Below are 14,506 nucleotides of genomic sequence, written 5' to 3' on the forward strand. Positions count from 1 at the left end.
TTCCTCTCTCTCCCTTTTCAGCCTTTGAAATCGTGTGTGAAACTCCGCCTTGCAAAGGAGAACAGGAGAGGGCAGGAAGGAGGGATGGCAATGCCTGAATTGGGACATATGTACCATTCCACTCCACAGCATCCCAAGGATGTCACTGAAAGGTGGCTGCCACCTGAACAGCCTTGATATGCTAAAGCTGATGCAAGCAGCCAGTAACTCTTCTTGGGAGAGAGCTGGTTAACACAACATGGACGCCCTTGAGATCCAGTTGTAGAGATGAATGGCAAGGTTAAGTCAAACAGCAGCAGGGACAGTGAAGTCTGGGAACTGCCTGTTCTGCCTCCAGTAAGCAAGGAAGGGCCACTGGGATTCAGAAAGGAAAAATCAGGAGATTTACTCAGCATTTGCTTTCCAGATAATTCAATTTCCATTTTAGCTGTACAGTTTCAAGTTTGAAAATGTATGTGTGTCCTGAATCATGAGTGTGTGTATTCCTGCACTACAGTTCTAGTTTTAGATTAAATGTCATCTGAGCACTTTGCCTATAAATGAGCATTACATTTACAGGTGCTGTAGTTAGAATTACCAGCTGAAACAAACCATGACAATTTCATTTACTTTTTTTCAAGTCTGAGGCTTCATACAGCTTTCCTGTAGTGGAAAAAGAGCATCTAATACTAGAAAAGTAGAGACTGGATGAGTTACTGAGGTTTTTTGTATATGTGTTTTGGTTTTTCAGAACAGATTTAGTGAAGAACATTTTAGGTAAGCTCAGGGCTAACCTGAAAGTCCTGAAAGATTTTTTGCTCCAAATGCCATCTTTTGATAGCCTGCCAGGGATGTGGAAAATTAGGTGCTGCCTCATATCAGACTTCATACAGAACTACATGATAGACTGGCATCCATGAACTCAGATTTGAGTTCTTCAGTGTATTAAGACCAATCTAACCATAAACTAGAAGACACTTTCCTCAGACCAGGTCAAGTCAAGCAGAACTGCTTTTGGGTAGCCTGGAAAGGCTTTTCAATTTGGAAGTCATCAGGACTGTTCAGGTTTTCCAGACAGCACAATGAGTTTTGTGGCACTTCAGAGCATATCCAAGTAACTGCTGAGTCAGTGACACACAAGTCTCTATGCAGGGGAGTGCAATGCAAAGCTTTTACATATAAAAAACACCCAAACCACTAGCACTGAACATTGTCAGGAAAGCAGAAGAGAGAGACAGGGGTTCATAGAGTATTTGTGAATGGCTCATTTAGTTTTCCACAACTACAAGAGATGTGCTCTCTCAGTGACTCCAGGGTTTCAGCAGGGCTCCCTCTGCAACCCAAACCCACAGAGATCTAATGCTCATGTGTGCCCGGGTCTCCTCTGTCAAATAACATCCCCCACAGAACATCTGGCAAGGGAAAAGCCACACTGCCAGTTGGAAACCCGTCAGCTGGCTTGGGTGCAAGAGGAAGCTCTGAGACTCTCAGGACTCTAATGATGGGGGGTGGAAGAGCTGAATACCTACAATCTGATGAGTCAATAAAACAATCTTTAAGATTTGTCTGCAACATGAAGGCAGGGAAAAGCCCCATCTGACATGCACAGCAACTCACTCACTTCACTCTGCTGCTTGGCTCAATCTCCAGAAAGCTTCTAACATTTATAATGGCAATCATTACACGCAACTCCTCTGTGAATCCAAGCCCTTCTGCTGGAGATGTCCCCTGTAAATGAGCATGATCAAATGCCCCACCCTCCATGAGGATGGCAGTATCTCTCTTTGAGAGGCTGACACATCAGGCACTAAGATAAGGAGAGAAACTGCCCACTGAACACAACTCTGCTGTGCCACCATCTGCATGGGCAAGTACAATCTCTTCCTAAGCCCAGCAAAGTGACTTGTTTATGCCAAGGACCAAAGGAACAAGAGACTGAATTTTACTTATCTGAGATGAAAATTGCTGAGTTTTAATCACATTTGCTTGTCTAAGAAGAAAAAGAAAAAAAACAGAAGAAAAAAAAAGATAAAAGAAAAAAGAAAATAAAAAGCCCCAACAGTTGTTTCTAAAAACCAAATCAAAACAACATTCCAGCTCCAGTATTTTATTCATGTGTTCTGGCTTCACAAGCCCTGGAAGTTATTATCTACATGGGAAGAATAAGAATTCAACAGTTCTGACCAGCAACAATGGCTGCAGAGAAAGAGTGTTTGGCAGCAGCTCGCAGGCAGGGAGGAGGGAAGGAATGCCATGAAGAAGAGGAATGCAACGCTCGGCATGACCTACAACACTAACAGCACCCTGCACTATGGGCCACCCCATTATTTTGATCAAAACCACAATCTGCTTAATTGGTGTTCCTAAAAAATGATAGAAGACAAGTGTTTTCATCAATTTGCTGCTGTTTCTTATTTTTGCTTGAGTATGTTTTCCTCAATTTTTCAGCTTCTTTAACTGGAAAGCTGTTGCAAAAATTAAGATCTATACCAAAGAAAAATCAAGATGCTTTTTTTATTTTACTTAGTCACTGGAGACAGACACTCTGGTTTAAATCACAATGGATTATCTGACTAAACTGTTGGGGAACTATTTACTATATCTTTAAGACTACTCTCTCTCTTTTTCTCTAATTCCTTATAAAATGCTTTGAAGGCTTTCCAAATTAATTTTTTCATTATTAAACAAGCATTTCAGATTTGTTATCTTACCTTTCATAATGTCTGCGAGTACATGTAGCAGCACTTGTGCTTCCAGGGTTACCACCTAATTCATCATAAATATGTTTCCATTGTCGACGGGCTGTTATCTGTAAAAATGGCAATGGAAAATTTTATCTTGCATCTTTACAGATTCTACAGCATTTGACTTCACAACAACAAATGCACATATGACACTTTCAGAACAGCATGTACTACGAGCACTATAAAAGCCCCTACAGAATATATAGAGCACACAGAGCTTTGGGTGTATTTTTTTTTGGTAAGTTAACACTATGTCTATTTTCTTTCTCTCTAAAATGGAGTGATCTGACTGATTCATTATCAAGTCACAAGCAATACAGACTCACAAAAGAATCTCAATCAATACAGGGTCATTAACTATCAGAAGTTATGCAGACAAATCCCACAGTGAATTATGAAAATGAAGCTCAAACCATATTCAGCACAAATAATGACTACATAGTTATTTTAACTGAATTAGAGAAAATAAATCTGCTGCAAAACCCAAATCCACCACAGAATTCTGTAAATCCACAAAACCATAGTCCGTAACTATATATGTTACGAGCTGTTTATTTTTATCCATTTATATCTGTAAATATACAGATCAAATAGTACTGAAATCTTAACGTACTCCAATGTTAATATTTGAGCTGTGTACTTTATTGGACCATGCTGATGAAAACAAACATCTTGTAACATATTGAATTGCATACCATGGTTCTGGGTTTTTTTGTACAGAAATTAGGATTATACAGAATAACAGATGGAAGACCTGGCAAAAGGATTGTTTCTGAATACCACTTCATTATTTTATATATGCTGCTATATTTAAAACAGGAAGAGAAACAGGAACAGGACAAGCACAACAGATCACCCTTGTTTGCCCGCAGCTCATAAAGAAAGCCAGTAGAAAACTGGTGGGGGCAATTTGGGGAGAATTTTGTCATTTGCTGTGGAATGCTGTGGATTTTAATATATTCAGCCCTGGAGGCTTCTTTGGAGTTACCCACAGAGCAGTCAATGGCATTTACTGAGGAGCTAAAGGCAGCAATCAGAAGAGAACAAATATTACAACTTGCAATCTGAAGCCTGTAATTTTAATCTAAACAAGAGAAGATAGCTACCATCATTAAATATTACAGGGTAAGAGATATTTCTGTTTCGCTCAATAGAAAGGGAAAATCCTTCCTTTGCAGAAATCATTCGCTAAAGCCAAAAGCATGGTTGGAGTCTTATCACTTGATAACATTACAATTTCTTCAAATTTATTGTTTGCAGAGTTCTCCAGAAAACAGCAGTAGCTTTAACTCACTATTAGCACCTGAGCATAGTTTATGCCTAAACACACTTTGGAAAAAAAAAAAAAGCTGTTTTATCTTAAACCTTATATAAAGCTAAATGAACTGACTTCATTCACTAATTTTATTTCCTGTCTTTATTATAAACCCAAAGACTACCAGCACAAGGATTCAAGCAATTCAAGGATAAATTCCACAGAAGTTATTTAAGTTATTTAAGCAAGTTATTTAAATACAAATCAAACACTTATCTGATTATAAGGTTCCTACTAAGTCTGGTTTTTTTTCAGTTCTTATGCTGTCCCTTCCCCAGGCTACCCACACTTATTTATTACTACTGAAGTGCTTGAAGAACCAGAGTCCTAATGAGCCATAAAGAACATCACATCCTGAGAATATGAATGGATGCTCCTTATGCAACCCAAAAAGTCAAATGAGGGTTGGACCAGGTATCCTGTTGTGGAGGAATGCTTGGATGGGAAGCTACCTCTGGTCCTGCCTCCCACACTCCACCAGTCCTCAGGACACACAGGACAGAGGTGTGGCCAACCAGCCCTTGCCTTCTTGGAGCTCCCAAAAAATCACAGATCCCTTGAGGACTGCTGCAAGCAAACCTCTGGCAGGATTGCAGATGGGGGAATGAAGGTGCGCAAAGCTGCTCTGGGGTCTCTGCTCTGGCCCTCTGACAAGCACAACCTGGCTGGGCTTGCAAGGCTGTCCAGGACCTGAAACCTTGACTAAGAACAGTGATGCTGAGCAGAAACTTTAAATGAAACCAAGGATTAGTTAGCAGGAGGACTACTCTAAGTCCCCCTTATAATCATCCTGATGTGACTGAGAAGCACAGTCTCCATTTTCAAAAGGAGAACTTTAGAGCCTTAGTCTCATTTATCATGAGCTGACTCAAGAGCTGATACTCAAGCTGGAACACTGGTAAACATAACTAAGGGAAAAGTGAATCCCTTTGAAGTCCACAGATCATTTTTTGTGTCTCTTTCTTCTAAGCTGCTTAGAATAACAGTATTTTCAGAAACATTTGCCCAGTTCTATCCAATTCTACATCTGCAATGGACCAGAGCTCCTTGGCAATTAACTGAGTTGTGCCCTCCCACAGAGGGAGTTTAAATTTGACATTCCCTGAAACAATTGTTATTCTAACAAAGCCTGGGGTTGAGTTTTCCCCTGCTCTGGAAAGTTTATTTTTTATGCTTAATAAACTTCAAAGGACTAAAGGAACTGATTAATTACACCCTTAAACAATCTGAACAAAATGCTTCACTGAGGAAAGTGCACTCTTGTCATGCAGGGCAGGACTGCTCAAGCTGGATGTTCCTACTGACCATGTGCAAACTGAGGGCCTTTCTCATACAAGTTCTTCCCAGTTCAAAATCCTTGTGCTGGGCCCATTGGAAGCCAGCACCTTTGAAAGCCTCTGTGAAATCTTCTCCAACCAAGAGAAATCCAAGTTAAGCAAAGAGACTGGCCTGTCTAGGGACGTAAGAGCAGATCTGATCTGGTTTCTATTAGCACAGAATTATGCAGCGACTGGTAGTCAAAAAAAAAAAACCCATATAAAAGCAATGATCTTATCTATTAAGGTAGAAAGCTGTTTACAAACATGCTTTTAATGGTGTCTTCTGCTCTGAGAAATCTTAAGGTCTTCTGCACTGCAATCCTACCTCCCAGCTCCCTTCCTTGTGAAAGGCTTCTTGCTTATTTCCTGCTGCAAACATTATGGGAGATTTTCTGGTCATGGTACGTGATGTTCACAGCTCCCTTCAGAGCTCTGGGAATTAGTTCTGTATGAAACAAACCCAGTCAGCTTTGCATTCCACTGATATACCAGTTTCATCGGGCCTGCTCAGACACAGGACTCATGTATGCGTCAATCACTAATTTTTAAAAATTAAAGCACTCCACTGTTGCTTCCAGGAGGCAGCAGCTAAATGGGATCCCACTGACCTTTGGCAAAATCTAAGCGGCTACATACTGAAGGCTAAGCTCCACCTAATTTTCTTTTTATCCTTTATCTTTCTAAGACATCTCCACATAGAGTCCATTCAGCAGCACAGCCTTCTGCAAACATGCCAAGGCACTCCTTTTATGTTGGCTCAGAAGGAAAAACGCTACTTCATAATTTGCCAAGGACAACTTTTTAGGAAAGTCCTGGAAGTTTCCCATCTATGAACTTCTGCACCTTTTACTCACTTGACTTAGGGTGACTGAGAAAATTCCAAGCAATAGCTGTTAAATGCCACTGCAGCTGAGTCCCCTACAACATGGCATTGTCTCATATTTCATCCAGTGATTTGGGCACATTTTAAATCACTCATACTGTGAAGGTCTGCTATAGAGAGTGCTTTCCAATGCACTCTCCTATTATTAGTAACAAAGATGCTCATCTCACATATCTTTGTTTAAGAGAAATATGATTCCACCAACTACAAAGAGACAGCTTCATCTGTTAAAGTCTTAAACCAGTTTGTATGGATTGCTGTTGTTATTAAGCCTTGTTCAACATCAACTACAAGGGAGTGTGGTATTACACAGTTATAGATGACAACTAACTAAGAATTAGTAATCAAATGGAGGACAAATGACTCTCTTAAGTATTTGAAATGGAGAGCACTTAAATATGACACACGATCATGACTTGACACTATTAGATATCCTGTATTTATATCCCATATGCAAAGGTAATGCTCTCTGTCAAGCCTCACTGGATCCATTCCCCCAGGGGGAAAGTCAGATGGCTAAGAAAGTTGTTCTCTGCATCTCAAATCCAATTCCTGTCTGTTCTCAGTCACTTTTAGATCCTTAACTGACAGGACTGGACTCAAAAATATCACAAAAATCTTCTGAGAATCTGTGCAGAAGCTGAAAAACACCACAAATGATCCATGCTTTTTCTCAATAATGTTTTTTAGACTGCATCAAAACACCTATACATGAACAAAGTGGACAAGGCAGTGGATAAAATTAAAAATAGGCAGACTATAATTGTTCTGCTAAATAAAAGGATGTAAAGTTTGCAACTGCTCTAACTGGGAAGGTTTCTAAGCTGCTTTAAAAATTGTCATCTGACTACTTTGAGTTTCCATATGTCATTTTAAGCAATCTTTTATCTATTTCCTGTTCATAAAATGGCTGTCACATGTTGAAGTCAAACATCTACTTTTAAATATCATTTTCTTTACAATATTTCCAAGAGAAAAGACGTATTTCTATCTCAATGCTCAAACCAGAAACTTGTGAAATTTTAAAACCAATTGAAGATGATGAAGCCCTTGTAATGGTTTGCTCCAGCAGATGGAAGTGCATTGATAAATGCATATTAAACAGGGCAGGTTTGACAAAGCCATTGCACTCCACAACTTCTCATCAATAGATGGTAGCACCGTGTATGAGAGTGCTGGATTCTGCTCAACATTGAATTCAAGCCCTTACTTGAAATTTCTGCATCTAAGTAGACCTGCCTAAGATCCTAGAACTGATAACTGAGGTCCATGTCACCCCTACCATCCACTGACTTGTGAAAAATGAAACAAAACACAAAAGCTTCTCAGCAGGGTTTGCCATTATAAACTACGTACAAGCTAATGCAGTTGGCAAACTCAATGCATATCAACTGGCCATAAAATAATAAATCCCAGGGTGTGCACAGGTCAAAGTATTGCAACAGCTATCAATATGATACTCAGGGAATTTAAATCAAAGGCAGATCCATATCGAGGATGAGACTGTTAACAGAAGAGAATGAGGTCAGGAAACCTCATGCTCCATATACAACTTAAATTGCATCACAACAGTCCTCACAACTTCAGGTTGCCTGCAAAGAGCACAGAAACAGGACAGGCCTATCATTTCAGACACAGTCACTCTCCAATGAAAGCTGGGCTCAGGGCTATGTCAGAGGTGTGAGCTGTGCTTGCCTTGCCATTTACTGAATAGGAAGCAATTGCTTAGTTTACTCTCTATGAAGAATAAGCACTGCTGGTACATTTTCATTCAAGGTGACAAATGCCCCTAAACAACAGAGAATGTCTATCACCAAGAAAAGGACAGGAGCTTTGAGACAAGTGTGGACTGAAGCTACTCTGGCTGTGATCCTTCCCCTCTCATTCTGCCCCCTTTCTCAAACCTGCCTTTGTGGCCTGGTGGCCACAAATTCACAATCCTGTTCTTGTTCTCCCTCAGGTATAGAGCCTCACCTGCTCCAGCTCGTCAAAATCCATCCCTCTCCCTCTGGCACTAAAACTCAGGCCTCTCCAGCAAGCGACCACTTTGGGATCCCTGCTTCTGTACTCAGTCCCCTCAAGCAAACCTGAAACATTGCTGTGAAAATTGCTCGCCTTCCTGAGCACTCTGAACACGCCACTCTCCCTTCAATCTCCCTCCTGGCCTTCCCTGGTGCTCTGGATCAAGTTCAAGATTTCAGCCCTCATTTTCGTTGCACTTTACAACTCGAGCAATTACTGCTCATAATTGCTGTAACGATCTATCTATGGTAGCTATTCATTCATACATACCCATGAGCACGCCTACACACACCCCTGTACATAAGCATGGTATGTGCTGATTAATGAAAGATAGAGCAACAGTAAAAGCCAAATCAAGCATATATTTTTTTAAAGAATGTTAGATTTCATGTTTTACAAAATCCCAGGCACACCCATGCTAACCAGCCCAGGCTGCTGATGTACAGAGCACTGTGCTTGATTGCAAGGAAGGAAAACAGTGAGTTCTGCATTTTGGTTCAAATGACTTTCAGTTTCTTGATAGTGCATTTCTTCTTGTCATTTCTCTACAGAACAGATATGTCCCAGATTACTTCATAAACAAAGCAAAAATAATTTCTTTCATCTAACTGTGGCAGGAACTGAACAACTTAATCTGATCATTGTGTGCGAAGAAAATATTTCCAGTGACGACATCTTCCTATGTCAATTGTTTTTTTATTACAGATGTCATCTCGATGTGCCATATTAATGCGCCTCTTTCTTCTCATTTCAAGATTTTAATCTGAGTTTGTTGCTCTAATATTTTATTGGTTCAAAATACATGCTGTAAAATCTGTGGCCATCAAATTTTCCTGTGAGCTAAAAATAAACCGCTCTCGTCAGATATGGTTAGCTGATAAAAAGTGTCAGAGACTTTTCTGAATTACTTTGATAACTTCCTGTTTATGTGATACTGACCCTTGTCTAATAAAGCTCTTTTACACTTGGAATAAGAGAAGATTCTGCAGCATACTATTCCTTAATGGACAATGCTGATTACTTTTGAAAGCCTTTAATACATTTCCCATATTAGACATGAACAGATGTCAGGGATGTTGCCAAGTGAAATTTCTTTTATGCAATCTTGGCTTGTTGTACAATAATAGCCCTTTCTCAACATGGGAAAAAATTACAGATCTAACTAATTTCCTTGACAGAGAAGAGTTACATATGTTTTCCACTTGGAGTTTTTACGACAAGTTTACAATTTTGCCAGATCTGGAACTAATTGGGACCATTTCCAAAAATGGCCCAATAAACCCACAATGAGTACAGCTAGTCTAAAATGCAGCAAATGATTGTTTGCTTTCACATTTTTTTTTTCTAACAGGGAAAAGTTAGATTGCACAATTATTTCATTTAAGTTACTTAAACACTTACTGTTTCATATCCTCCCAGTTTTTGAGCAGCTTGAAACATAGTCCAAAGGTTAACTGTTAGAGGGACAATAAGTATTTAGATAAGCATTGCATTAGCCAACATATTTCAAAGAAATGTAAATTAAACAGTTTTAAAAAAAGAAAAATAGAGAAAAAAAAGCTCACAGTCCCTGAAAAAGCTCCTGCGAAACATTTTCCAAAGAGGTATTCACATAATCTGAAGAGTAAATATTAGCCCATACTATATATATTTTTAATTACATATAAGAGAACACGCTTAGAGATTCCTTAACAGGACTGGAAAAATACACTGAGACAAAGGTAATGGGCTCATTTGACTTTGCTGATAAGAGACACGGTATAATGACTGTAGCATGTTTCCATAACTTTGATAATAAAAATTACTCACTGGGAAGAATGTTACTTTTAATTATTTGTTTAATACTGGTTTCATTAGCAAGCAAGCAAGCCCCACACACTGGCTCACAGAGAAGGCCTATTGATTAGACAATATCCAATATTTACTGCAGCTCAGATAATGGGCTCCATAATCAATGAACAATAAGCTGCGTTCTAGCGGCCCTGCGTGAATGAACCCAGATGGAGCACGAATGAGCATTACTGGAAAAATTGTGCTGTGGCTGGTTGTGCCTTGCCTGTGGCTGTGGGGTCAGAGCACAGAGGCAACTCAATTCAAAAGATGTGTTGGGAGAGAGTTGTTATTTCCTGCAGAACTTCTCTCCTTTCACATGCTTTTTATCCTGGCCCCCTGTCCCATGGGGTCACTGCTTGCTGGTGTCTATTTTATTTAATTTAATTTTAATTTAAATTTTTATTTTAGCTAATTTAACTGATAGAAGAAAAATCCATGTCAGTCCTGTCAAAGGTGTACGCACAATTCCACCAACAGTGATTCCCCACAGACACACTACAAATACTTGAGGTCAGCAGTAACGCTGCGGACCATGGAGAATGGGATCTCCTCCATGGGGGATGCTCTGCTGTACTCTATGTTCTGCCTCTTCCCAACAACCTATTTATATTGGCAGTGTTTGCACAAGCCTTGCTGGACAAATACAGAGCCCCATCCTGCAAACATTTCTGCTCTTCTTGGCATACTTTTGGTATTGAAGTATTTGCCGGATCAGGCCCCAACTTCATAATGAATATCAGGCAAGTTTCAATGTATTTCAGCTAAATGTTAGCAGCAGACCCTACCCTCAGTGGGCAACTTTAGAAATAATAGTTTAGCTTGTCTTTTGAGCCCACCCTGTCTCCATGCTTGATGGAATGCAGAATAATATGGGGGGATGGGGGAGAAATAAAAAATTTCTTCAACACAAAATGTTCTGAAAGCCTCATTGAACCTTGTACTGCTTCAAAGCTATCAAGAGCTTTGCTTAGGCCTTGATTTAATCTGAACCAATGCATAATGCAACGAAGCTGTTCATAGTACATTAATTTTACTCCCATTTCAAGCAGCCAGTTTTCAGACAAACACTGTAATCATTCTGAGTTATATAAGTTTATAATGGCTGCTGGAGGCCTGTTGCAATCAGTGCCAATTGCTATTAGGTATGTAAATTGTTATGTAAAACATACAGGTTTGACATTCTTCATCAAAATAACACATGGTTTTAATCTAGGAGATAAATTAGAGTAAATAATATTTCAATCCATGGCGTTTTCCCTTTAAGGAAATAAAGTATCATTCAATCTATAGATAAGGAGGAGAAATTCCCCCATTTACAGCTTTTGTTGGAAACTGTGAAAGATCTACATTGTACTGCAACATTTATGCAAAATTCAGTTTCAACTGTATCTTCTCCACATACAATTAATTTACAGATTGTGGCACTACAAACTGTACATGCCAAAGCAATTCTCAAGACTGCATTCTGTATTAAGCAGATACAGTCTGGTTTTATTCTCCGAAGTCAGTAATTTATTAACTAGAAACACATTTTGGGGCTTAAAAATATGATCCCTTTTGTGCCTTTCTTGACCACCTTTAAATGTCTTCCTTTAATATTTGTCCTTTCATAAAGAACATCTGGGCACAATAAAGATACGTCATATTATTAACTCAGAAGAAAGGCATTACAGACGCTGCAGATTTACAAAACAGAAAACTAGAGAGTTTTCAACATGCCTATTTCTAGTCATAATCAGCGGATTTAAACCTATAAATATCCAGCAGCAACTACCCCAGAAGGAAGAGATGCAAATCTAGGCATAAGACAGTGAAATGCCTCGACTGGAAAATGTGTAGAGATAAACATGGTCCCTCCCCATCCATAAGGCTTTAAAATAGGCTTTGTGTGCAATTGCTTTCTCCAGAGAAGCCAAACCATTCTAAAACGTCAACAAGAAAGTGAGAAAAAGGATACTTACTCTGCTTAAAACCTAAATAGGGTATTCGTTCAATTGGTGTTTTCCTTTCTTTCATATATTTATAAAGAGCCACAAGGAAAGCCTGCTCATCAGCTCTGCATTCTTCACCTATGGCAATCTTTGATTTATCCTCACTTGAGCCTTTCTTACAGTTGCTGTTGTTACTCTTGGGTTTGGGCAAAGCTGACTTAGCCTCACATTTTACCTGGGAAAAGAAAAGATGTCATATCAGATCTGCGTAACCTTTAATTTTCACTTAAGGAATAAATACCCTCTCCTAGCAGAATGGATTGTTTAAAAAAAATGAAGGCCAAACCATGCGACTGTATTTGAGGGGAAACAAAGGAAGCTATTTATAGAGCTAAATGTCTTGTTCTGAATCTTAGTCACAACATTTTTAAACAGCCACATCTTTAAATCATTATAACTCACTGGTAATGCTCTCCAGATCTGCATTTTTATGACTATACATTGCTATGTCACAGCTTCTATCTCTCACATACAGTTGCCACTAGCAAGTCTAATAATAACCCTTGTTCCAGGATTGACACTGAGCATTGTCAACTCCTGTAGACAACCCTTGGAGCTGATGGTGCTCAGCCCCTTCCAGGAATGCTCAGCAGCCAGCTCTGAAATGACACATTTTTCTCTCCTTTGGCCCACCAAAACAGATGCAAACCACAACAAGCTTTATCCAGGCAGAGCCCTCAGCACACGAGTGGAGGTTCTGCTGTAGCATGGACTCAAGTGTATTTGAGCATCTGCTTAAACTTGAGCCCTAAGCATTTAGCAGAAGGGAGAGGCTGGTGCTGGACACTTTCCTGGTAGACACTGGCATCCCCAATGCAGAGCTCCAGGTGTTCCACTGGACTGCCCAGCAGATGTGTGCCAGTCAGGAAATCAATAAATTGGAACCACTTCACCTCTCCTCAGTATTCATACATGAGGAAAAATACCCAGTGAGACTGGCTTAATCCTGCAGTCCCTCTTGAAGATAATCCTCTCACTGAATGAAGCAAATTACAAATCAAGCGTTCACTTAAGGTATGTATACAAAAAAAAAGAAAAAAAAAAAGAGCAGAAACCTGATGTTTACAAGCTGTGCATGACCAAGACATTGGGACCATGGGATCAATAAATTTCCAGTGAAATACTGGAAGTTCTCTAATACAAGGTAGTGGAGATGGTTACATGTATTTTGGATTTGAACTGCCCCTTCAATGCTTCTGAGTGCTGTCAGGAGCCTTCCATACCCCATCCAAGACAGGTCCTTTGTACTCCCAGGGGGAGCAGGGAGGCTCTAAGAGCCATGACTTGGTATTTCAGGAGGATACCAGAGGAAAGTAGAGTATCCTGCTGCGCAGGAAGGCAGGAGCTCTTGGTCAAGCAACCCATGGGCCCTCCTTCAGAACTGTCACTTCTAAACCAGGTGCTTTCTGGATACTTGTTGACAATTTGGAAGCAACTGCTATGAAGAGCATTATGTAAGTGCTTGTAAACAAACAACAAACATCACTGGAAAGACCACAGCCACAATATGGTTATTTTATCTTAATAAAAGATACTCTGGCATTTCAGGCTCAGGGAAAGCAAAATTGTTATACTGCTCCAGGTATTAACTTTGCAGAGAGTACTGAGTTCAGGTGATCTGCTCCACAGTTTTCCACAGATGCTGGACAAAGCAATGGTAGCTCCTAAGCAGAGTGGACAAGTGGTCACAATTTTCCATGGCAACTGATGCTGCTGAAAAACCTCCAATACTGGCCACTGGAGTTGTCTCACTCCTCCCAGGCAATGCAGCAGAGACTGGGAAATGGACTTCCTGTGGGGTTTTTCTTGATGACTTGCTGCTGAAGTACGTCCAGTGTACTGCTTGATATTCTCCAATTGCACAGTTCAAAGAGATGTTGTCTTCCTATAGCACAAGACACCATCCTTTGCGTTTTAGAAACAGATATGCTTGTTGATTAAACTTTTGTAAAGATCGTGGGTTTCATCCAAAACTCAGAGGAGCTAACAGGGTTTTTTTTCCCTATTAAATGAACTTTGAACTTCCTCATCCACTTTTCAGGTCAGCACTGTAATTCCTTGACTTTATTTACTTTGGCATATCACAAAAATTATTTAGCAGCTTCCAAAGTTTAGATTACATTGTCATAGGTTTCAATGCTTCACCAAAGACTGGGTTAACACCCCAAAAGGAATGCACGACTTCAATAATTCTGGGACTTTTAATTGGAGCTGCAAATTTGGAACAAATTCACTGGACCTGGGAACAATATTGCAGTTTTCTCACCCACTTGCTTGGATTCTCTTTTTCAAACCAGACAATTCAGAACTATGTTTACAAAGACAAACCTGGGCATGAACTCTAAGTGAAATCAAAGCTCACAGCTGTGCAAGCAAACTAATGGCAAGGGATACTACCCTAAAGGAGACAAAGGCAAAGT

At 39.8% G+C, this 14,506-nt stretch overlaps 1 protein-coding gene across 3 annotated transcripts in view; it reads right to left on the reverse strand.

Moving 5' to 3' along the window:
• Nucleotides 1–14,506, reverse strand: part of ARID5B (AT-rich interaction domain 5B) — a 116,740-nt gene that overhangs the window by 19,664 nt on the left and 82,570 nt on the right. For all 3 annotated transcript variants that reach the window (XM_066554562.1, XM_066554563.1, XM_066554561.1), the window contains 3 exons: nucleotides 12,057–12,261; nucleotides 9,664–9,716; nucleotides 2,691–2,788 (listed from right to left, as the gene is read on the reverse strand). In XM_066554562.1, coding sequence (XP_066410659.1) covers nucleotides 2,691–2,788; nucleotides 9,664–9,716; nucleotides 12,057–12,261 — 356 coding nt within the window. The remainder of the gene's footprint in view (nucleotides 1–2,690; nucleotides 2,789–9,663; nucleotides 9,717–12,056; nucleotides 12,262–14,506) is intronic.

The sequence above is a fragment of the Molothrus aeneus genome, chromosome 8, assembly GCF_037042795.1.
Source record: "Molothrus aeneus isolate 106 chromosome 8, BPBGC_Maene_1.0, whole genome shotgun sequence".
NCBI lineage: Eukaryota > Metazoa > Chordata > Aves > Passeriformes > Icteridae > Molothrus > Molothrus aeneus.